The 25,687-nt window shown below is 40.9% G+C and overlaps 1 protein-coding gene across 1 annotated transcript; it reads left to right on the top strand.

Annotated features, from left to right (window-relative positions):
* Window positions 1-15,176: 15,176 nt before the first annotated feature.
* Window positions 15,177-24,168, top strand: FBXW12 (F-box and WD repeat domain containing 12). The gene is made up of 9 exons (XM_004451971.2): window positions 15,177-15,266; window positions 15,917-15,954; window positions 16,168-16,310; window positions 16,969-17,087; window positions 20,389-20,598; window positions 21,185-21,343; window positions 22,151-22,361; window positions 23,665-23,843; window positions 24,031-24,168. Exons 1-9 carry the CDS (start codon window positions 15,177-15,179, stop codon window positions 24,166-24,168), a joined length of 1,287 nt encoding a protein of 428 aa, XP_004452028.1.
* Window positions 24,169-25,687: the final 1,519 nt, after the last annotated feature.

The following is a 25,687-nucleotide window of genomic DNA, read 5'->3' on the forward strand; positions in this document are numbered from 1 at the left end:
CAAATCCACTTCCCTTTTTTCCTTTTCAGTGTAAGTATTTATAGCTATAAATTTATCTCCCAGCACTGACTTTCTTTTTTTTTTAAAGATTTATTTTATTTATTTCTCTCCCTTTTCCTCTCCTCCCCTCCCCCCAGCTGTCCACTCTCTGTGTCCACTCACTGCGTGCTCTTCCCTGTTCGCCTCTGTTGTTGTCAGCGGCATGGGAATCTGTGTTTCCTTCTGTTGCATCATCCTGTTGTGTCAGCTCTCCGTGTGTGCGGCACCACTCCTGGGCAGGCTACACTTTCTTTTGTGCTGGGCGACTCTCCTTTATGGGACGCACTCCTTGTGAATGGGGCTCCCCTACACGGGGACACCCCTGCATGGCACGGCACTCCTTGCATGCATCAGCACTGCGCATGGGCCAGCTCCACACGGGTCAAGAAGGCCCGGGGTTTGAACCGCGGACCTCCCATGTGGTAGACGGACTCCCTATCCATTGGTCCAAGTCCACTTCCCTGACTTTCCATCATACCAGATATTGGTATCTTGTGTTTTCATTTTCATTCACCTCAAGCTATTTACTAATTTCACTTAGGATCTTCTTTGGTCCTTTGGTTGTTTGAGGGTATATTGTTAAATTTCCACATATTTGTGAATTTTCTAGTACTCTTTTTTGTATTGATTTCTAAATTCATTCCATTATGGTAAAAAAGATACATTGTGGGATGTCAATATTTTTAAACCTATTGAGACGTGTTCTATGACCTAGCATATGGCTTATTCTGGAGAATGATCCATGTGCACTCAAAAAGAATGTGTATCCTATTGATATGGTGTGAAATCTATTAGATCTAATTGGTTTATAGCATCATTCAAGTCTTCTATTTCCTTTTTGATCTTCTATCTAGTTGTTATATCTATTATTGAAAGTGGTGTGTTGGAGTCTCCTGCTATTAATAAAGAATTATCTATTTCTCCCTTCAAATCTTCAATATTTGTCTCATATTTTTTGGGTTCTGTGTTAGTTGTATATGTTTTTGTAATTGCTATATCTTTTGTTGAATTAACCCCTTTATCAATATATAATGCCCTTCTTTATCCCATATAACAGATTTTTAAAAAATGTAAACTCTATTTTATCAGATATTGGTGTAGATCCCCAGCTCTCTTTTGGTTATTATTTGTGTGGTATATATTTTTTCCATCCTTTCACTTTCAACCTACTTATGTCTTGAATTTAAGATGAGTTTCTTATCTTAAATAAGCATATAGTTGGGACATGCTTTTATTTCCACTCTGCCAATCTCTGCCCTTTGACTGGAGAATTTAATCCATTTACACTTAAACGAACTATGGATAACATAGGACTTTCTTCTGTCATCTTGCTTTTTGGTCTTTGTAAGTCTTATACTTTTTTACCCTGAATTCTTCCATTAATGCCTACTTTCATATTTATATGATTTTTTGTAGTGAACTATTTTGTGTCCCTTCTCATTTTCTTCTGTTATATTTTTCATATATTTCCTTTGTGGTTACCATGGGTCTTAAATTTAATATCCTAAACCTAAAACAATGTTTGATTTAATGCCAACTTAATTTCTATAGTATTCACAAACACTATTCCATCCCCTCCACCTTTTTGTTGTGCTTGTAACAAATTATATCTTTATGTACTATATGTCCCAAACCATAGATTTAGCATTACTTTTATGCATTTGTATTTTAGATCTATAAGAAGTAAAAGTGGAGTTACATACCAAAGAATACAACACATTACTAATGGTGTTTATGTTTATCCAGATATTTACCTTTACCAGAGATCTTTATTTCTTTATGCCACTCTTATTCACTGTCTAGTTTCCTTTCCTTTCAATTTTAAGAACTCTTTTTAATATTGCTTGGAGGGCAGGCCAAGTAGTGATGAACTCATTCAGCTTTTTTTTTTTTTTTCCAATCTGGGACTGTCTTGGTATCTCCCTCATTTTTGAAATAGTCTTGTCAGATATAAAATTCTTGGTTGGCAATTGTTTTTTTTTTTTTCAGCACTTTATCTATTTTGTCCCAGTGCCTTCTTTCTTCCGTGGTTTCTGATGAGAAGTCAGCACTTATTTTTATTGGCGCTCCCTTGAACATAACACATTGCTTTTCCCTTGCAGCTTTTAGAATTCTCCTTGTCCTTGGCATTGGACAGTCTGACTACTATGTGTCTGGGCATGGTTCTTTTTAAAATTCATCCTTTTGGGGGTTCATTAGGTTTTTAAAATTTATAAATTCATGTCTTTCATTAACGTTGGGGAGTTTTCTGTCATTATTTATTTGAATATTCCTTCTGCCCCTTTTTCTCTTTCTTCTCCTTCTGAGGCTCACATAATGTGTATATTGGTATGCTTGCTGGTATCCCACAGGTCTCTGTTCACTTTTTCCATTCTTTTTTCTTTCTGCTCCTCAGCCTGAATCATTTCAGTAGCCTCGTCTTCACATTCACTGATTCTTTCTTCTGCCATCTCCCTCTAGGGAATTTTTCATTTTAGTTATCATTGACTGCAATTCCATTGGCTCCTTTTAAAATTTTTTCTTCATTGAGATTTTCATATTGTTCATTCATCATTTCCCTGATATCCTTTAGTTCTTTCTCCATGTTTTCCTTTATCTCCTTGAGCATATTGAAGACTATTTTAAAAAGTTTTGTCCAGTATGTCCAAAGTCTTATATTCTTCATTGATGGTTTCTTATGTTTTTTTTTTTATCTTCTTCCTTTGGATGGGCTATCATTTCCCCTTTCTTTTTCTGTCTTGTAATCTTTTGTTGCACACTGTACATTTTAATGTTTTAAGGTGTTAACTCTGGGATTTAGTCCCTAAGCTGTCTCTTCTTTATACTTGTATCTAGCTAGTGATATGACAGAGATTTCCTTGCATGTCAGGCACTAATAAAAACAAATCCTAGGAAGAAGATAGCTTTCACCATCTTTGCAAATTGGCCCTGCATTGGCTGGTGCTCTTCTTTAGAGGTTAGCCTTCCTATCAATGAATCTGATGAAAAACCCAAGGGGAAAGCACACGGCCTTCTCAGAAATTTTCTGTGCTTACATCTTGTCCTGGACATGTGCTCATGGCTTTAGGAATTTCCTGTTTATAGAATTCCAAATGATCCCTTATCTCTCATGAAATAGACTCTCTCTACCCCTCTCTGTACTGTTTGTCCTAAAGCCAGTAGTATTTTGCCCCAGGGAACTGAACTCTGTGTCTTACACTGATTTAGCTATCTGCAAGTTGCGTCTGTGTACAAGCAAGTTCTGGGTTGGCAAAGCAGAGATGAAAGTCCTGGTTCAATCCTTTAGGCTTCCACCAGAAAGACTGTCACAGACTAATGTACACCCCAGTATGTGCAGAGGGGTCACTCCGTACCCTCAGGAATAATACCGGAGACTCTCACTGAGAGCCTAAGTGGGCTACAAACTGAGCCAGGGAGGGATGGAAGAGGAACCATCAAGGGTGATCATGAGCTTTTCCTATGAGTTTTTTATTTTCTAATTTTTATTTTTACAAACAAACACTTCTTCCATGTGGTTGCAATCAGAAGGTGGCTGGGGCTGGGATCATCTCAAAGTCTTCTTTATTTACATGTCTGCTCCTGCACTGGAGTCTCTGAGACTCCTTGGGCATCTTTCTCCCTATGTCTATGGGGTCTCTCAATGTGGTCTCTAACCATGGCAGCCTCAGGATAACCACACTTCTTACATGGTGGCTGAATACTATGAGAGCAAATGTCCCAAAATAATCTAACACAAAATGACCAATATTGTATAATCTCACTTATATGAAATAATTAGAACATGCAAATTCATAGAGTCAGAAATCCCAGAGGCCAGGGTAAGGGTAGGGAATGGTGAGTTAAAGCTCAATTGGTACAGAGTTTCTGTTTGTGGTGATGAAAAAGTTTGGATAACAGATGGTAATGATAGTAGCACATTGTAAAAGTAATTTTACCATTTAACTGTATATTTGAAAATGGTTAAAATGGGAATTTTTAGGTTCTATATATATTACCAGAATAAAAAATTTCTTAAACCATAGAACTGTACAACACAACGAACTGTAAACTACGGGCTATAGCCAGTAGTATAATTATAATAATATTGTTTCATCAATTGTAACAAAAGTAGCACAGTAATGCAAGGTGTTACTAATAAGGAAAAGTGTGTGGGGAGGGGGTATAAGGAACCTCTGTACTTTGCATGATTTTTCTGTAACCCTCTAGCAAGAAAGAAAGGGAGGGAGGGAGAGAGGAAGGAAGGAAGGAATAAAGGTAGGAAGGAAGGGAGGGAGGGAGGAAGGGAGGGAGGAAGGGAGGAAGGGAGGAAGGGAGGGAGGGAGGGAGGGAGGAAGGAAGGAAGGAAGGAAGGAAGGAAGGAAGGAAGGAAGGAAGGAAGGAAGGAAGGAAGGAAGGAATTATAAAATAATAATAAAATAAGAAACTTCCAGAATCTTCATGGCCATTTTAACCTACCCTCAGTCATCATAGAGAGTCATTCAGGCTGCATTCCACTAATATAGAATTACTTTCCAGTATGGGTTGATTAAGAATCTTGGTGTGCTTTTGTTCTGAGTTCCTTGATGAAGTTGCTAAAGTAATTATTCTAGAATTTAAAGCCAAAGTGGATATGGAAATTTATCCATTTGATGAGTGTGGTGGGTTACTGGTGGTCCTCAAGGAGAGCTATCCATGTCCTAATCTCCAGAAACTATAAATATCAACTTATATGGAAAAAAAAAAAAGGATATTACCTTATATGGCAAAAGATAAGATTAAATTAAGGATCTTGAAAGGAGAGGAGGAGCTTATCCAGGATTATCCAGCAGGCCCTAAATACAATCTCCGTATCCCGTAAGGAAGACACAGAGGGGAAAGCCCTGTGGAGACACAGGCAGGCGCTGGAGGGAGGCACCGCTAAGGGACCCAGGGTGGCCGCCAGAGGCTGGAAGAGGCGAGGAGCTGCTGGAGGGCACACAGCCCCGCCAGATGTTAGACTTTTAGCCTCCAAGACTGTAAGAGGAGAAATCTGTTGTTGAGGTCACCCACTTCGTGGTAGTTTGTTACGACAGTCCTAGGAAGCTAATACTGTTACAGCAAGCCAGGAGTTCTGAACTGTAGAAACTCACAACCAGCACTCCAGAAAGGTGGGTGGACAGTTCTAGTATGCGCGGGCCCAGAGGAGAGTCAATCTCCAAATGCTGAGCCCCGTTTTTCAGTTTTCATAGTTTTATATAGGATTTCAGGTGGGATCAGCATAACGTTTTGCTCATTGGCTAATGCGTTGCTAGGCGAAATTTTGCAAGCAGGGAGGTTACAGGGACAGAATGCAGCTGCAAGGTTGTGGGCTGATTTACAGAAGCGGGAGGGGGGGCGGGGGGGGGGTGAAGTCACTCATTTGATTTCTTTCTAGTAGGCCGTGTTTTCACAGGCTGGTTTACAGAAACAGGAGTAGGAGTTATTTGATATTCTCCTGCAAGGCCATGCCCTCACAGGCCGATCCACAGAAGAGGGGGGCAGGAGAGACTTGTTAGATATTTTGCAAGGTTATGCTTTTTATTCCTCAGCAATATGATGACAGTTTTTCATTCATGATCCATGTTGAATATCAGGCCTCAGAATACTTAAAAAAATTTTTTTAAAAATCTCCATTCCTTTGATTGTCATTTTGTCATATGACTCTCTAGGGAAACCACTGGTTATTGTTGGGAGCATTTGTTTAAATGTAGTTGAAACTAATTTTCTCCCAAATCTGTTGAACTGGGGAGAATATGAGTGTATTCTGTAATCATACAAATCTTTTCTCACCCCTTTTAAAATTCAGGGAACTAAGCAATAAACATAGCAAAACAATCGCAAAACCTCCAAGTCATCCCCATGGACGGGAAATGTCCAGGGTGGCGAGGGTTTGGGCTCGCAGTGGGGCTCGTGTGCACCCGGGACTGTGTTGAACACCTCCTCACGTGGAGCACCTCAGTGGATCCGTCAGAGGGGGCTGGTGCCAGTCTCAGGTTTGCCGAAGATTCCGAAGGACAGAAGAAAACCACACAAGGGGTCCCGGCTCTCTGCAGAGCTCGTGCTGTGGACTGTGCTCTTTTCTTCAGGCCTGCCTCAGTTTCCTCCTGCATTTCCTTTTCTCTCTGACTTTGAGCTTTGTGGTAGCAAAATCAGCATTTAACTATTGCCTGCAGTCCTGGTCCTTAAACCATTTTTCCACCTGAAGCTTTCACAGGCCTTAGTAAAAAAAATACAAGGGCACCAGGTTTTTTGACTGTGAATTATTGGCTTAAGTGTTTTAAAAGGAGGGGAGGGGAGTGGGGAGACAAACTTTAGTCCATGGATGCATGGGAGAATATAAATTTGAAAGTTTGACCTGATTTCTTGAATCAGTTATTAATGTTTAAATAAAATTAGTTGGCAGCCATACATTAAAATTCCAAAATTTATTAGTATTCAAGGTAAAATATTCCAGCAATAAGGATAAAATGACTCTCACTCCCTCTTATGTCAGTTGCCAGTCCTTCCCAGATGTCAACACAGTATTGCAAATCATCAGATTTTGCATATGTAACTCCGGACACTGCAAATACCTTTACCCTTGCCCCATTTATTTTCTTTTTTTTTTTTTTAAGATTTATTTTTATTTCTCTTCCCCCCCACCCCATTGTCTGCTCTGTGTCCATTCACTGTGTGTTCTCTGCTTGCATTCTTGTCTGTGGCACCAGAAATCTGTGTCTTTTTGTTGCGTCATCTTGCTGCATCAGCTCTTCATATGTGCAGTGCCACTCCTGGGCAGACTGCACTTTTTTTGTGTGGGGCAGCTCTCCTTGAGGGGCGCACACCTTTACATGGGGCTCCCCTATGCTGGGATCACCCCTGTGTGGCATGGCATTCCTTGTGCACGTCAGCACTGCATGTGGGCCAGCTCCACATGGGTCAGGAGGTCTTGGGTTTGAACCCTGGACCTCCCATGTGGTAGGTAGATGCCCTATCAGTTGAGCCAAATCCACTTCCCCCCCATTTATTTTCAATGTTAATTTAGCTCATATATGTTGTATGGACAGGCTGGAGGCAGGTAAAGAACCCTGTTGGAGATTTGGGCCCTATGGGTATTAGGAATGAAAGAAAGAAAGGAGAATGAAAGAAAGAGAGCTGGGGTCAGGGATCTGTGAGTAGAGACTCATCAGACAACTTTATTGTTTACAAGGGGCTCTATATATACCCCAGTCTACATGCGGAAAAGCAGCAACATGCAGTTAACTATAAGCATTACTCATAGTCTAAGGAATTCAAAAAATCTTACCGTAAGGTAGAAAGTCTAAGTGTTTTATTTACTACAAAATGTTATCTGCTCATCTTTACTTTCAGCCTTTAACAGCTTCATCCTGTTTGCTGGGAACTCTTAATTATCACATTCCTTATGTTGCAAGCATAGCCATGGAAACAGCACAGAGACCACTGTGCCTCAGTTTCCAGCATTTCCCCCTTTTTGTTTTAGTCAAGGTGACTGTGCCTGTCTTAGGTTCTTTCCTCTGAGAGTCTTACCCATCATTGACTACCAGCCAAGCTCTTTGGCTTGGGAAAATTATTGAAGTGCTTTTGCTAGCACCAGATTATTCACATGTTCCAGGGCTGTTACACTTTGCAATTTTCTTAAATAGCACTGTTCAGCACAGGCGAGAATCATGAGCAACAGAACAAATATGATTAGCTCTATTCCTAAAGCTGACAGGAAATGCTGTCATTTCCACCAATTAACTGGGTTAAATTTTGTAATATGTGAAATCACATCTGGGAAAATATCCTTATCATTTGCTACGTGAATTTGATTATGAGACACATCCAATATTTTCCTTTGTAACGCTATTATTTCTAGAGAGATATTACTTTTATGGCCTAATAAATGATTTTGAATTTTTTCCATACTATATCTGATGAATTACATGCAAGCGGAGTTATACAGAAATTACTTTCATTCCAATCACACCTCAACCCCCTTAACACAATTATACAATTGATCTCCAATATGTAACACAGCTGATTCCAAATCATTCACTCTATTATTTAACTGCTTGCCTATGCTCTTGACTATGCCACAAATCACTAGCATTTATGTCAATCATGTATTGTTGTGTTTGTACTTTCATGTAAAGCTACCGCAGCAGTAGCAGCAGCTGTAATGATTCCAATCAGTCCCAAAATGCTTATAATAAGCAGTCCAATAAAGCACCTAGTCTGTTTCAAGAATTCTTATGTAGCAATAACTGACTTTCAGAAGACAACTACCAAATCTGCACCATTCTCACAGGTATCCAGATGCCTTTTCTTCTTCTGGCCATCGCTATTGTTTCTTCATCCTGCAACACACTTTCTGATAGACATGTATACAAGGCACCATGTTCATAAACAGGGAGTCATTCTAAATAGATATCTTACCAGTTATGAAAACAAATGGATCTCTAACACAGGCTTTAAAATGATATGTTTGATTAAGGGTCAAATACTGTCCTTATTTATATTTCCCAACCATTCATAAGTAGGGGCAATTCCAAGAAATATTTTCCACAAATTCTTTTGTAGGTTATGACTAGGAGTGTCATTAGCCCAAGGGGCCAGTATCCATTTTCCTTTGTAATGTTAACAGTTCTGCCACAACAGCATAAGGAGAGAGCACACAGGCCCAAAGTCCATAGGCAGACACAAACTGCAAGTTCACAGTTCCACAATTTGTAAAGTTAATGTGATGCATGGCAGCAATTGCCACAAGTCTCAGTGAAGTATTTTAACCTCCAGCCATATTTCCGCTTTCCTCCCTTTTTGTTTTTGTAAAGTAATGAATACAACTTGGGTGGTCTTTTGTTGTACTACTCCCCAGAGGGTTTGAATCGTGCATCTGAGGGCTCATTTTTCTCAAGAGCAGAAGGGATCTGATGTCACAGTCATTGGAGTGAGCATGGAGGAAATTATGGGGGATGTCTATGAGCTGTTGATAAGTAACAGGCAGCCGGAACTGCTGGGCTAGGCACCACAAGGTTTGGTATTCACGATGTTTGCCTTTTCAGCCACTTTGCCTTTTCTCAGGTTTCAGTGGTAGGGCCCTGGATCTTCACAAAGGCATCTGTGTCAACAGTCCTAAAAAGAATGTTAGTGGAGTGGGCAGGGACATGACAGACAGTCACCTGTTACTACTAATGGTATTTTGGATGTTTTCTCATAATCTGAGGGTGATTTACAATAGTTCATCATTTCTGCCTTGCTTTTAGTATTTGCAATCCACCCCTGGATAGGGATGGCAGTCTTTAGAGTGACCAGACACTATTGGGTTAAGTCTTTCACTTTTAGCAGGACCTCCCATGCTGCACACAATTGCTTTTTTATATTTTGCTTTTGGCCTCTTTTCAGAATTGTAATTAAAACCCAAGAGGTACTTGTTTAGAATTTCGCTTTGCCACAAACTCCACCCAAAGCCAATATTGGTGCTTCCCACATCCAATTCATAGGCTAAGTTAATATCCACAATCTACCGTCCTTTTCTTATTATTTAAAGCAGCTTGCTGGAGGTTTTCCTACTTCCATGAAGGACTTTTCCCAATTAATACATGCAATGGTTTTAATATTTGAGCTAAATGAGGGATGAAAGATTTTCAGCACTTCAACAATGTTACAAACTCTATTAACATGAGAAAACATTGCACTTTATCAATTAAAACAGAGGGCATAGTTTTATCCCACCCAACCAAACAACATTTAGGAATTTAACAGAGCAGCAGGGACTTTGCAGTGGGTCCCAATTGTTTGCCTAGTTCAGGCTCTTAAGATAAGATACTATTGCTTCCCATGTTTCTTTTCATTCAGAAAAAAGGATTACTGGTTAATGTAATTTCATCAGTAGAGTTTTAGCCACAGATTTCTTCTACACAGCCAGATTCTTTGCCACAAGGCCAGGGCAGATGGTTGGGCTATACACACAGCCTTGGGGAGGCACTGCAAAAGCCTATTGTTAACTTTTCTACAGGTAGGAGAATGCAGGTTGGCTTGACTTGCCTAAGGAAATACTAAAGAAAGTCTTAGCACTTTTAAAACAAAGCGATAGTGACATAGTTGGGTATTAATTTTTTGCAGCAAACTAGCAATATTTGGGACTGCTGCATACTACATTGTTGTTACTTTAATTTATGATAAGAGGTTTTTTCTGTGACACATGCCTTTTTATAATAATTAAAACCATAATTAACCATATTGTATGTTTGTTTAATGTTATGTTGAAATACTGGTAAAATTATATACTCTTTAGCATTCATATGAACCTTTTACTCATACAACTTTAATTAACAGAGGGTTAAAGAATCCTATTAATTTTATAACATCTTTAAACACCTTCCATTCAACTTATAACAAATTAAATGAACTCAACTATTTTATTACCTTAATTTTTCTTTCAAGGTAAAAGAACAAATCTCTTGTAACTAGTTTGAAATAGTTTCAGGATTTGATTTGATTTTGAGAAAGCAGGTTTGAACATGATTTTCCTTTAGAAGAGATAAGTCCTTTTCTTTTTTGAACATTGAGGAAACTATGAGGTTAAAGGACAAGAAAATATTTGATAAAACAGACTTTCTTTGTGTACTGATTATTTAGGATAAAAACTTTTCATAAACTTTTACCAAAACAGACTAATGACTTGAGAAACTGGGAAAGAACAAAAATTTTAACTTTGCATTAGTATATTACTTGATACTAAAGCTTTTAAAACTTTATAGATAAATCATCAAATTTTATTTAACTTTAACCATAAAAATTCTTTTTTCATGAACCTTTTGCACTTTCTATATTTATTCTGGTTTAGTCCCACATTTTACCTTTTCTTAGTAATCAATCATTTTATCTTAGGACAAAATTATTTTTTGTTTCTTTAATAAAAACACATTCTCATAAGTTACCAAAACAACTTTGGAAACTGTTCCCAGGCAAACTTCTTGTAACATATAATTACCATCAACACTAAACAAAATTTTTAAATAATGAACTTCTCTTCACTTTAAATACTTTGTAGCATGCAATACCAGAAACAGTCTTTTAGAAGCAAGTTGGCAAGGGAGGCTGGCCACCAACAAGTTTTCCTGTTATAAAATTACCTTTTATTATTATTATCAATTCAGGTTTTGTTAAAAATGACTTTTTGGAATTAGCCATTTAAATATCTTAATTTAAACAATGCTTCGTTAAACTTCTTATAATTATTTATAACCATACAGACTATAATTATGTTATTTTAAGACAAATTTTACCTCCACAGAACACTTTCCCTTACCCAAAGTTACTACAATACCCTTTATAACTTACCACATGCATTCAAGTTCCGTTCTGCATCTGTTCTTTCTGATTTTATGAACACCAGCTGTCTTATTTTAGGACAAAATACACTTTTTTAAACAAACTTATCAACTTTTAGTTAGCACTTCTACAGAATTTTACCTTTCAAAATATTTATTCAAGTTTCATGTCTTTATTTTGTGAAGAAAAATAAACTATTCATTCCAATTTAGGCAAGAACCATTTTTTATGAAAAGACATAGTAATTTCATTAATTAAGACTTAAATTTTTATCATTGTAGAGATCCCATTAACATTTAAACTTAAATATTAATATAAGCGCTTATTTAATTTTTGGCCATTTGAATAGAGCTCTTTTAGAAATTTTTATTTATTAATTTAAATTACCATCCAGAGGTATCAAAATATACACTGACATTGAACAAACAGACAAAGACAAAACAATTACAACACATTAACAGAAACATACAGTTTACAATTGACTCATAATTCCTACTTTCTTATTTTTTTGGTATAGCTGCTTTTACGTTCTCCATCATATCACATCTTAGATTTTACTGTTTTTAAGATGTTTTCTGGAATCCATGTTGCCTGTAACATGCAAGCTTGTGCTTGGAAACATTTTTATTAGTTATCAGCAATCAGTTAAGATAACTTAAGCAGCATAAATGTAGTTAAGTTCTTATTTAGCAGTTAAGACAGACTGTTAACACACATTTTTGGATTACTACTCTGTAAGACTATACCGACACTTGAAGCTCAGGAGTAAACTATTGATTTAAAACCAAAAATTCCTTTTAACACCTTGATAAAAATTTGTACTAATTTTATTATCTTGGTTAAATAGGCCCAATCAGAAATAGCATGGAAACAAAACAGAACACCAACATTGCTATGTTTATCTCCTTTTCCAGCAGTTTAATTCTATTAACCCCCACCTGCCCACAGCTACATTGTCATGTAGACAGCAGGGGGTTTACAGAGTTGCTGCCAGAATAATTTTTTTATCTTAGTTAACACTTTAACAGAGAGTTTTAGCCTCATTTCACTAACAAGGACTTTATTTAGTATTTTTGCCTGTTTTAAATCTTTCAGTAGTTAAAAGGTATTGGTTGATGATGGAACTCAGCACCTCCCTGAGGATTATTAGCATCTGATGGGGTTGGTCGTGATATAACCAGAAAAGCTGAGAAGAATTACATAGCCTCCGGATCCCCTTGTCTAGATCCTTGCAATAAACAGCGCATCAAGGGTGCTTGAGGAGTGGGGTTGGAAACAACTATCTTTTTAACATAGGGTAAAGCATCTGCCGCATCTGAAAAAATTCCATGTGCTGAGGTTGGGGCAGCCGTAAGCGGCAGCTCATCAGGCGCAGTAGGTTGAACTGGATATAAGCTAGGATAAGCACCTGGATGAGATATACAGAGAGTGGATATTTCATTAGAGCAGACCATTGTCTTCTTATTGATAAAAGGATTAGTACTAAGATTAGGCATAAAGCCAGGAAACTCTCCTCTGATTTTTGGCTCAGAATTTAGTTCTTTCAAATGACCCTCCATTTTCTGTTTGTCTATGGGTTTTGAAAATATAGTAATTTTCTTCTTTGTCATCTTCCTCTGATTGTAAAGGATCTAAGGTGGCAGCAATTTGCTGGCACAAAGCTCATACAAATAAAAGAAATGGATTCCCCTCTTTGATATGCTCTCCATAAAGCTTTCATTACATGTTTCCACTATTTCAAATTTAAAACATTATGCCCCTGAGGCTGAAACCAACCACAACACTTTTGTATTAAAGCAAACAATTCTATTAATTCACAACTTTTTACAGGCACCCCACTAGCTTTCAACAAAGTTTTTAACACTTGTGAAAATTCTTCCACATATCACGTTTGATTACCCATCACCCTGATGACTTCATGGAAATGTTACTTACCAAAAAGAAGACTCAAGTCACACTTCTTTGGACATCATTCACGACCCTCGTAGGAGTCCTTTCCGTGGTTCCTGATACTGTTTTGGAAGACTCACTTCTCTGGGCCCCACGTTGGGTGTCATTTGTTGGAGATTTGGGCCCGAAGGGTATCGGGAATGAAAGAAAGAGAGAAAGGAGAATGAAAGAAAGAGAGAGAGAGAGCTGGGATCAGGGAGTCTGCAAGTAGAGACTCATCAGACAACTTTATTGTTTACAAGGGGCTCTATATATACCCCAGTCTATATGAGAGTAAGCAGCAACATGCAGTTAACTATCAGCATTACTCATAGTCTGAGGAATTAAAAAAATCTCATCTTAAGGTAGAAAGTCTAAGTGTTCTATTTACTACAAAGTGTTATCTGCCCATCTTTTCTTTCAGCCTTTAATAGCTTCATCCTGTTTGCCAGAAACTCTTAATTACCACATTCCTTAGGTTGCAAGCGTAGCCATGGAACCAGCACATCTCTCCTTGTGAGACCACTGTGCCTCAGTTTCCAGCAGCACCCTGAAGTAATTAAGGGAATGCTTAGTCAACAATAGAGAGACAGAGCCTGAGACCCAGCTGGTTCTGAAATCACCCTTCTCTCACCTCTTGAAAATCAGTTCTAACATTCAATATCCTGGACCATGAGAGCTGGAAGGAAGCCTATCACCAATGCATTTCAATCCACTGTTTTTTGTCCATATATGAGTACATTTGAAGAAAAGTTCAAGATGTAGATCATGGCAAATAAACTCTAATGTGAAATTTTCACCGGCATTAAAGGTAGTGAAAAGTCAAGAGATGTTCATTAGTTTGGACTGGGTAAACCAAAAACAAAGATTTAATTTTATTAGTGGTAAATTGGCCTAGTTCAGGGAAACAGACTTAGCAAGGACTAGAATTACTGATATAAAAGATACCATCAAGATTTCTTTATTTCTCTTCAAGTCAGGTGGTGCTTTTTTCTTTATGCTACATTCTCTTCTTAAGCCACACTCGCTTCAAACCATTTTCCTCTGAACCCAGTTCCACAAAGTGAAAAGGTGGTCTCTCCAAAGTTGTCAGGTTTGTGCTTTACAGGCCTATCCATATGAAAAGAGAGTCACAAAAGAGCTAACAAAATAGAAAGCAGACAGAGGTTCTGAGAGCCACCTACTGTGTGGGTCAGATTGGAGGTGACTCTTGCATGGAGGGGCCGTCGCCACTGAGCCCCACAGATGGACCACTATAGAAAATACTGGAAAGTGTTGTCAAGTTCTTGGGGACTCACAACCGTAGAGTTGGGTCACAGGGGAAAGGCAACGACTGTAAAAGCCATGTCAGCCACGGCCTGGGCCCTGAGCCTTGACTTCTCTGGAAGAACGTTTGGCTTATATTTCCCCCTCTCTCTCTGGAAAGTGACATGCTCAAGGCTGGAAACCAGGAGCTCTGTGGATGCTGAGAGGTGGGACCCGCTGACCAGATTTGATGCCCAAAGTAGACAGATTCCCTACCCCAGTAATTTGGAACTTCAAAAAGGTCACATAGAGGCTTGACTCTGATGAAGGAAAGTTGTATTAGTTGAGGTTTTCTAGAGTGTCCTGGAAAGCCCTGGGCTCCCCCCTCTGGTTCACAGTACAGGGAGAGTGCTTTTAAGGAGATGCTAACAGGCCGAGTTTAGCCAGGGATACTTCAGCTGTGTGGCTCTGGCCCCAAGAGAAGGGGCTGAGGTCAGGCTACAAGTCTACACACCTGCAGCCTGTTTCTATCAGAGCCAGATGGACAGGGGGTGGAAACCCTGCCAAGTGCTTAGGCTTTGGCCAAGCCTTTAAATTCAGAGTAACCTATAGAGCTGAAAGGAGCCCGAGCTGGGCTGAGGCCGCAGAAGATGGAGCTCCAATTGCCTGACCTGCCGCTGCAGCGGATCTTCTCCTTTCTGGACCCATTCACCTTGCTGAGTGTTTCCCAAGTGAGCAAGGTAAAATCTCTCCGCCCTCAGCTGCTCTCTCTGAATTGACCAGCTCCCTACCCATGGCCCTCCCACCTTCCCTTTTGCCAGTCCTTGCAGAAGACCCCTCTCACCTCCCCCTTGGCCCTGGGAGCTTAGCAAACCCAGCACGACCTCCTCACAACCTTCCTTCATTCCTTAAATTTACCTGGTTCTGAATCCAGACTCATCCATTCCTCTCTTGAGCTGAGAGGACTCAGCCCCTTCTCTTGACCAACTTGAGCACCAATTTGCAGACTGGCAGAGTGATGTGTAGAGTGTGTGTGGGTTAGCATTGCTCCCTTCATAGGCCTTATTTTCCATTACATGATGGTGACAAGCTGATATAAAGGAATTGCATTACTTGCTGACAAATTAGTCCTCAAGACTCCCCTTCCATGCCCTAGGAGGTCAACATTTCCTCCTGTGAACTCTCCGAGAACTACCCACGGCCTGTAGAGCAGCCACAGGTCTCGGCTGTTACGGGTCCCTGCCCCCCAGGCTGGGGGAGGGGGGGCTTTGAGAACATGGATCCTATCTGATTAAGCTGGGTGGGCCCAGCTCCCAGAACAAATGATCCCAGAGGGGGGAACAAGGTTTGGCTACTGATTGGTTGATGACCTCTTCCTACTCTCCCTTAGCAATGGCATCATGTTGCAGAGAATGACAACATGTGGAGGTGAGTGGGGGCAAGGTGGGGCAAAGTGGAGGGAAGGCATCTCCCAGCCAACAGCAGGATGTCTGGCTGGGCACCCACCCTGGGTACCCAGCCCCCGTGCAGTTGTGTGGTGAGAGGCACGCAGCAAAGGTTAGGGTGATCCTGAGCAGGTGGACTGAGCAGGACAGGCTGATGGGAGTGTGGCTTTGTTTCCAGAAGGCTGTGTATAAACAGGTGGAGCAGCTGCAGCCTCGCCTTTGAGTGCCGGGGTACCCAGACGTGGAAGCAGTTTTTCCTCAGCCAAGCAAAGGAAGAGTATCGGATGGCGCTGGCACGGCTGGAGGACTTTAACTACAAAGAGGTGTTCAGGAACCACGGTACAGGGACAGGGTATCCTAGAGGAGCACGAGGAACTGGTTTCCAGGAGTCCACACTATTGTTTTTTTTTTTTCTTTCTGCATGCAGTTCTGTGTTCTCATTCAGTGAGGGAAAGGAAATTAAAATTTAACAGGGCTGAGTTGCCATGATAGATATGTGACTAGTCTCTGCTTCCTCTTATCCCATTAGTCCATGCTGAAAGTAGAAGCCAGAACGATCTTTTCACAGTGGAAAACCAGGCCCTGTTCCTACCTTCTCCAAAGGCTTCCCATCCCTCCCAGAATAAAAATCTGGGGGGAAAAAAGTGGAAAACTTTTAAGTAACAAAGGCTTTCCTTGCTCACTTTGTTCCTGATAACTCTTTAAACACCCAGAACCACTCTCTGATGGAGAGCTTTTATCCCCATTTTTTATCTATGGAAAAGAGTCTAAAGAGGGAAAATAAGGTGGCCAGTATCTCCCAAATGACCAGTCTGCAATGGAAACCCATGTTTGGCTACCTCTGGAGCCTAATTTCTACTTAATTACCCTAATTGTGACTCCAAAGAGAGAAAAGGAAAACAGTGATTTTTTTTTTTTTTTTCTCCAGAATTTTCTTTATTAAACTGTGAGTATCCCTCATCTATCTGGTGGCCAAGTGTTGTCTGTTTCCTTTCAGGAATCTTGGGACCTATGGCTTATCTCTCAGGAACTAGCCCCACGATGGATGGACAAGGAAGGTCAATCATTTGTACTGTGTCTTCAAAACGCAGACTTTGTGCCTGGGATGTGCAAGTGGTGAGTCTAGCCAAGGATGAGCAAAAGTAATGCATACCTGTATCCATCCTCTTATACACATGAAACAGAAATGCTGAGAGGAAAATTATACTGGGAGTTGAGGACAGAAACAAATTTTCCAGTCAGTTCTAACGTCATTTATGACCTTTTCAGTTAGACTGTAGATGCATAAAAACTTCACTTTTTAATATGTTGCTAAACTTGTACAAGGATTTATTTTTCTAATGGTGCCTTGGAGTGACTTTGTGAAATTACCTATCTTACTGCCTCTTTGTCAGCTATTGGCATTTGTAATATTGGCTTTTTCAGAAAGTGGTTTCTAACTCCGATTACCTCCAAGAGGCATAAATGTTGTCTTACATCTCAGGACTGATGCATGTAGTGCACAGAGCACTCGGCAGGGAGTTGGAAGACCCCAAGTGGGTCTCAAATTATTGTATTTTCTTGACATTTCCTGTTAGTATTTCTTTCTCCATCCCTGTAAAAAAAAGGGGGGGCTCTTTTCCACTCCGTGTCTTCTGGAGTGTAATAAATACCATTAAAAGAACATGTGAAATGGCAGGGAAAAGATAAGATAAATCTAGAAGGGTACTCTTGGATAACTTTATGTAGGAAAAACCAGTCACCATGTTCCTGAGGATACTCAAGCAGCCTAATGGATGGGTCCATGTGGCAAAGATTTCAGCCCCCTGCCTACGGCCAAACCCAACTTGGTAGTCGTGTGAGTGACCCATCTTGAAAGGAGATCTTTCAGTCTTGGTCAAGCATTCAGATGGTTGCAACCCAAGCTAATGCCTCTCTGCAACCTCTTTAGAGATCCTAAGTCACTTAGTTAATTCACTCTTGACATTTTGACTCTCAGAAACTGTGTGAGATGGTGTTTATTGCTCTAAGTTGTGATGTTCTAGGGTAAATTGTCATGTAGTAATAGATAACTAATGGGAGTGGGGTGCTGACTTAACAAAAACCTAAAATGTAGAAGAAGCTTTGGAACCAGGCAGTGGGCAGAAGCTGGAGAGACTCTGAGGAGAGTGTTGGGCCTTGAAGATACTGTTAGCTTCATGGCAGACCACTAGGTTTTTGCTAACAGTGACAGCAAAAAGAAAATTGTGAAAAGTGTTATTGGAAACTGGATAGAAGGGAATTCTTATTAAATAGAGGAAAAAAGTTTAGCAACACTGTCACCTGTGGTAATATGAAAATTATTAAAATGTACCTAATAAATTGAGTTGATCTTAGGAGATTTCCAAGCAGAATGCTGAATACTGACTATTGGCTGCTTCTTGTTGCAAGGACTGTCAAACAAAAGGGAGCCAGAAAGTGCTGGTTTTGAAGATTCCCACCCTCTCTGTATGACAAATGATCTTAAGTTTTAAGAAATGAATTCCAAGTAAAGATCAACATATGGTTTACTGTCAGTAAGCCATGGTATAAAGACAAAGTCAAAAGAGTTACTGCAAAAATTCTTTGTTAGAACTCAGAGAGCTCTAAGTAGATGTGTCAGAAAACTGTTAAGTCAAGCAATAGGACTCCTAAGAACCTTAAGGCATTGTCTCAGAAGCTCCAGCAGAAGCCCAAGTTACAGAAGCACTTATCTTCAAGACTTGTGGGTGTGGTTCTTATCTAAAGGTGTGAATGCAAATGAGGTACTTGGAAGACCCACAAAGTTTTTAAGAGAATTATATTGGCAGGAATGTTTCCAGCTTAGATTTAAAGAGGCTAAGACATTACAAAAGGAAAAGAGACCTATGCATCCCCAAACCTTTACAAGCAGTAAGTAGGCTGAGAAAACTAACTCACCTGAAAAGTTGAAGGTAAATCAGAGGGCAGAACCAAGAGCATAATGAATGAGGCTAAGAGTCATGAAGAATCATTCCCAAGCCTTGACTCCTAATCAACCAATGTGAATAATCCACATTCTCTATTGAGTTTTAGGATTTCTGTGTACCAGTGGCTTCTTGGTGCTTCTCATTCCACCATCCCTCCATTTCCTCCCCCATTCCCCCCTTCTTTGAATGAGAGTGTCTATAGTATTATCCTATGCTACCCCTACCCTTGTATTTTTAATATGTAGAAGGCAGATAACTTGTGAAAACCTTTGAACTAAATATACATCAAGAGGAACTGGACTAAATAGCTTCTTCTATACCCGTACCTAATGAAATAAGATCCTGGATTTTGAGATGATGCTGTAATGGTATAAGACATTGGAGGGCATTGGGAGGTAGTGAGTGTATATTTCATGTGGAAAAGAAGTAAATCTTAAGGGGACACAGGCTTTGCTCCATAATAGTCATGATCTTATATAATCCCCCCCTACACTGAATGAGGTTGACCTGTGTAACAAATAGGGTATTGTAGAAAAGATAGAATGTAGCTTCTGAGGTCACTTGCTCTCTCTTGGGTCATTGCTTCTTGGGAAAGGAGGGTTAGGACATACAAGCGGCCCAATGGAGATGTCCCTGTGGTGAGGTACTAAGGACTTCTACCAATAGGCAGTGCCAACTTGCCAATCATGTGAGTGACCATCTTGAAAGAAGGCTTCATGAGAGACCCCGAGCCAGAACTTCCCAGCCAAGCTGCATCTGAATTCCTGACCCATAGAAACTACGAAAACAAAACCAGGCAACCAGTTATTGTGTTAGAAATCAGAATATTGGTTAAAATTTGGGAGGATGGAAGAACTGGCAAATAGAGCAAGTGCAAGGTGACTTTGGGCTTAGCAGAGGTTCCATTGGTGTTCATTTTGTAATAATTCGTTAAACTTTGTTTTGTGCTCTCTTCTATTTGCATGATATACTTCACAAAACAAAAGGTGAAAGAAATCTAGAAGGAAATCTACTTATTTGCCATGTACAACCTTGTGTACATGATAGCTAATGTCTTGAGCTCCTGCTGTATATTAGGCAGAAGTCTAAGAATATTTTGTGTATTATGAAATATAACATTCACATGTTATAAAATGTAACACAACACCCTGTATGAACAGTATTACTCTCATCCTTGTTTTACAGACAAGGAAACTTGATGATAAGTAACTTACTGAACGTTGCACTATCGTAGGAGGCAGAGCTGATTTGAGCCCAGGCAGTCTGATCATCTTTATGCCTATTAGGTAGTGAGTTTCTGCCACTAAGCATATTGCATAGATCCTGTTATATGTTAACTCCCTCAAATAATTGAAATCTCATATCTCAGAAGCTAGAAGTGGGTCTGGTTTGGAAGTGGCTTCCAAATAAATGTCAGCACAGTAGGCTTAAAGAGTTCCTTGAACACAGATAGTTTTGCTCTCATTCTCCAGGGCAACATGATCTGGTCAAGCCCAGTCCAGCGGACCCGTATCACAAATGTGGCAACCCTCCCTCAGATGGGTCTCGCCTTCACTGTGGATTTGGAGGGAACTGTCAAGGTGTGGAATTGTGGGGCTGGAGATGCTCTGGCTGCTTTCACTGTGTCGAAGGCTTGTTTTTCCTTGGAAGCCTTTCTCTCCAAGGATGGCCCCTTTCTCATGGTAAGTGGGCCCCTGTGTTATTTCATGGGAGGGGACCCACAAAACAAAATGCCTGCTTCTTTCCCAGGCATTGAGAGGCCATTACTGTCACACCACAATCTGTCTTCTCAGATTCATCCCTTCCTCACACCCCGAGAGTCCTTCACAATACACTAGTGAATGTTGCCCACACAAACCTCCACATCGTCTTGGCCTCCGGCCTGTTTCAAGTACACTTCCCTAGCCATTCTTTAAAACAAAAACAAAGTTCATTCCTGTGACTCTTCTTTCAAATGTGTATTGTCATACAGTACATGGACCTGATCAGTGATGGCAGAGAGAGATGCGGGTTTGGGGACACTGAGAAGGTAGAATAACGCCAATGAGCTAGTGAAGAACAATCCTTAGAAGAGCCCTTCACCGCTTGGAAAGCCTTAGTCCGGAGGATTATCCCAACATCTGTGTGAGACAGCTGGTCGGAGGTCTTGATCTCCATTATGCAATAGAAGAAACGGTGTCATATCCTACAGCTGACAGTGTCGCTTCCTGTGTACCTTAGGACTTCAAGTCTCTTCCCATTAACATTGTGATGATGCTTTGGTTTCAGGTGGGCAATTCCGAAGGTGACATCTACACACTTACCGTGCCTGAGTTAAGATACGTTTCTAAAGTTAATGCATTTAGGTATAGTGTTGATCTTCTAGTCATCTCTCCGGAAAAGAAATGGATCTTTGTATCTGGAAACCATCAACATATCTTGCCAAAGGTAAGTGCTGCTTTGTGTGCTTTAACTTCAAGGTGGGCGCAGGAAGGGGGAGTGAGGGTTGGGGTCAAACATTAGGAAAGTCAAGTTAAGTGTTAGAGAAACCACAGAGCTCAGTAAGGACGACATAGTGCTCCCTCCTCTCTAAGGCCGTATCACAAGTGGAATCCATCCCATAGCCAGGAAAAATGTCCTTTGAAATGATAACATCCAGTGGTGAAAGCAAATATTTACTAAGAAAAATTTGCCCATAAAGCCTAAATCAGCCAAAGAGACAGAGGAGGGCAAGAGAAGTATCAAGAAATGAGGCTCTTTAGTGACCTTGTTCGTTTTTGCTTCCCTTTCCTTTCATCTACCTTAATTAGAAGGTATGGATGTAGAAGTTCAGAAGTAAATGAAAATGCATCAGCCTCTGAATGTCACTCTGAGAACATTCTGGGCCTTTGGGCAGGCCATTCTTAGCATGGCACATATGGACTAGGCACCAGAGAGCAAAGAGTTCAGAGGTTGGCAGCAAAAGCAAAACAGCCCTTGGATAGTTCCCCGAGAAGGGAAAGTCTGTGCCAGTGTTAACTTGATCGGGGGTCCAGTGTGGCAAAAAAGATGTCATAAGCCCTTGGGATGCTAGAAGAAAGCCTCGGGGACTGCTGTGCTAACTGTGAACGGGACAGGCCGTTAGAAGCCAGTGAGTTCCCTGCATGTGGGCAGCACCCAAGACGCAGGATCAGCTTTAGCTTTCCAGTCTCCTTCCGTGCTGAGATGCTAAGCCTCCCCCTTCACCTGACTGCACGTGCGGCCATCTCTCTTTAGGTGTATTTCGCAGAGTGCTTGCTGAGACCTTCAGAAGGCGAAACCCCTCTGTCCCAGGCTCTGTCATTCGCAAATTGCTGCAGAGCCTGCTGGACCCCGAGGAAGAAAAACAGGGTAATAATGATGGTCCGAAAAGGGTCCAACAAAAAGACAGGATTTATCACCTTTGATATAGCAACTGAAAGGACTGGGGGCAGAACAGTCCTCAAAGGTAGGCTGTGCACGTCAGAGCCCCGTTTCTCCTTCTCGCACCTGCATTCACCTCAAGCTATAAACTATGTAAACGAGTCAATCTGTGTAAAGGGGGCAGGTGATTTCGGGAGCTGGGGCTAGCCCGTGCCTGCTTGACTCTAACGCCCATCCTTCTGCTCTCTTCCTCTGCCATGTTTCGGGCAGACGGGATTAGATGCCCTTGTGCTTTAGGACCTGCACCCAGTGCCCATTCCTGCCACCAGCCTCCCTCAAAGCTTGAGCTATTATTTATCATCCACCTCCTACTTCTTATGGTCTTCTGTTCCCATGGAAGTAGGATTATGTTTTCTCCTTCAGTATAAGGATTTTTTTTTTTAAAGATTTATTTCTCTCCCCTTCCCCACACCCTGTTGTCTGCTCTCTGTATCCATTCACTGTGCATTCTTCTGTGTCTGCTTGCACTCTTGTCAGGCACCGGGAATCCATGTCTCTTATTTATTTATTTATTTATTTATTTATTTCTCTCCCCTTCCCCCCCACCCAGGTTGTCCATTCTCTGGGTCTATTTGCTGCGTCTTCTTTGTCCATTTCTGTTGTTGTCAGCGGCACGGGAATCTGTTTCTTTTTGTTGCATCATTTTGTTGTGTTAGCTCTCTGTGTGTGTGGTGCCATTCCTGGGCAGGCTGTGCTTTCTTTCGCGCTGGGCAGCTCTCCTTATGGGGTGCACTCCTTATGGGGTGCACTCCTTGCGCGTGGGGCTCCCCTAGGCGGGGGATATCCCTGCATAACAGGGCATTCCTTGCGTGCATCAGCACTGCGCATGGGCCAGCTGCACACGGGTCAAGGAGGCCTGGGGCTTGAACCGCGGACCTCCCATGTGGCAGACGGGCGGCCTAACCACTGGGCCAAGTCCGCCGCCCCATGTCTCTTTTTGTTGCATCATCTTGTTGCATCAGCTCTCAGTGTGTGCGGCACCACTCCTGGGCGGGCTGCATTTTTTTTTTCTTCCATGCGGGGCGGCCCTCCTTGGGGTGCACGCTCCTTGTGGTGCGCGCTCCTTGTGCATGGGGCAACCCTACACAGGGGGAAGCCCTACACAGGGGAGTCCCTGCATGGCACAGCACTCCTTGCATACGGCAGCTCTGCATGTGGGTCAGCTCACTACACCGGTCAGGAGGCCCTGGGCATTGAACCCTGGACCCTCCATATGGGAGACGGGTGCTCTACCAGTTGAGCCACGTCTGCTTCCCCCAGAATAAGGATATTGTTCTGACTAAAGTTTCCAAAATTTGCCTGCATTTATGTATTTTGCACAAACAAAGCAATGCAGATGGCCAGCTTCCTGTTACCAGATCACATGGAGCCTCCCATTTGGATGGGCGCCCACGATCAATGCATCATCGTCTTTGAGAGTGGGCCAACCCTGTTCCTCTTCAGCATCAATGGGCACCAGCTGCGACGCCTTGACAACCACCAGACGACCATCAGCACCTTGTGGGTGGTGAGTAGGACCCTTCACTCCTGCTGCTCTGTTCTGCTCTTTGACTCCTCAGCCACTCACTCCCAGGTCTTTCTTTTTTTTTTCAAATTTCTTTAATAATTTATTTAAGCCACTATATCTCAAATATCATCATGTCAACATGGCACTGGTAAAAAGTTATTGAGCAAGTTTGCTTTTTTTTTTTCAGGATTCTGTCCATGTCCTTACCACATCCATGGACGACTCTATGCATTTGTACCAGTGGGAGGAAGAAGGCCGTTATCCATACGTCAAGAGCTGTTGTCACCTGGACTTCATGTCCCCTGATCAGGCACCGAGCTGGTGAGCCCTGCTTTGTGACTTAAACTTTCCCTGAAGTTTTTAGATTTCTGCATAAAAATAAATGAAAGGCTAGAGGGGTTTGTTGTTGTTGTTTTTCGTTGGTGGTGGTGGTTTGTGTTTTTTCAAGATTCTCTGAGGGTAGAAATAAATCACTGTACGCCTAAAAGGAGAATTGCTGGTTCTTGGAGTATCACCACAGCCATTTCGATAAATGTCAGAAAGTGTTCCAAAATGGCTGTCGGTTTATAATCCCACACACAGTGAGTGGAGGACTTACAATTTCAAGAACCTGTCTTGGCTTTTAAGGTTTGTACCTCTCATGAGTTCACTTGTTCGGTTTGCTTCTGTAATGAGTTGCCTTTACCTCCATTTTGCCAATTGTTCTTCTGGATCGTTTGTGGTCATCTTAAGTTGGTTTTCTTGAGATTTTACATAAGATGCATATAAAGCGTGTCTTTTATATACTTCCCAAATATTTTTTTCCAGATTGTTGCTTGTCCTTATAATGTTTGTAGTGCTTTTTGGCAATATCTAACAAAAACTGCATAAACATAGAGGTACTGAACTAGCAATGCCATTAAAGGGAATCAATCCCGAAGGTACACCTCCATTGACCAAGTGTATAGAGGTTGTTCATTCCACTATTATTTGAAATTGTCCAAAGTTGGAAACTACCTAACTGCTCTATTACTATGATACATTCATACAATGGAGTATTGTGTAGCTATTATTTTTACAAATGGGAGAAACTCTAAATTCAGATAGGATATTTTCAGTGCTTTTTGAGGCAAAAAAAATTGAAATTATTTAGAATAACTTTTCATTTTTGCTTTCTATATTATACCTAATAAATATTAGCCTGCTCTAAATTGTAAATATGTATTTCTTTTCAGTAATTTTAAATACTTTCCATCTATATCAGGTGTCCCATATAGCATTTCCACCAGTAATGTAACAGAGTGCCTCTTTCCACATAGCTTTGTTTCTTCTAGCAATCTGATTTTTTTTTTCCTCATAAGGCAGGGAAACTATGTCTTTCTCCCACAATCCAATTGTCCAGTTTGCAACACACAGTTTGAGTTTTGACAAAAATATAAAGTCCTGTAACCAGAAGCACAATCAAACCACAGAACATTTCCAGCAACCTCAGTTTCTTCTTGCGCCACTGTGGTCTGTTCCTTCCATCCCCAGCTCTAGGCAACCACTGACCTGTTTTCTGCCCCAGATAAATTAGTTCTATTTATTTTGTAAAGCTCTATGTTAATAGGATTATATAACATTCCGTTGTGTCTGGCTTCTTTTGGAAAGCATAATGTTTTTGAGATTCACCCATGTTGCTGTGTGTATCAGTAGTTCACTAATTTTTATCTTTCTTAATTCACTAATTTTTATTGCTGAATAGTTCCACTGTATAGTTTGTATTTCAGTTTATCAGTTCTCCAGTTGATGAACATTTATGTTTCCATTTTGGAACAATTATGAACACACTGCTATAAACATTTACAAACAGGTTTTTGGGTGTA

The sequence above is a fragment of the Dasypus novemcinctus genome, chromosome 26, assembly GCF_030445035.2.
Source record: "Dasypus novemcinctus isolate mDasNov1 chromosome 26, mDasNov1.1.hap2, whole genome shotgun sequence".
Lineage (NCBI taxonomy): Eukaryota > Metazoa > Chordata > Mammalia > Cingulata > Dasypodidae > Dasypus > Dasypus novemcinctus.

Coding starts and splice junctions, on each gene's coding strand:
- FBXW12 (XM_004451971.2), top strand. CDS start 15,177: ATGGAGCTCCAATTGCCTGACCTGCCGCTGCAGCGGATCTTCTCCTTT. Junction 15,955..16,167: donor GAGAATGACAACATGTGGAG/GTGAGTGGGGGC, acceptor GTGTATAAACAG/GTGGAGCAGCTGCAGCCTCG. Junction 20,599..21,184: donor AGGATGGCCCCTTTCTCATG/GTAAGTGGGCCC, acceptor CTTTGGTTTCAG/GTGGGCAATTCCGAAGGTGA.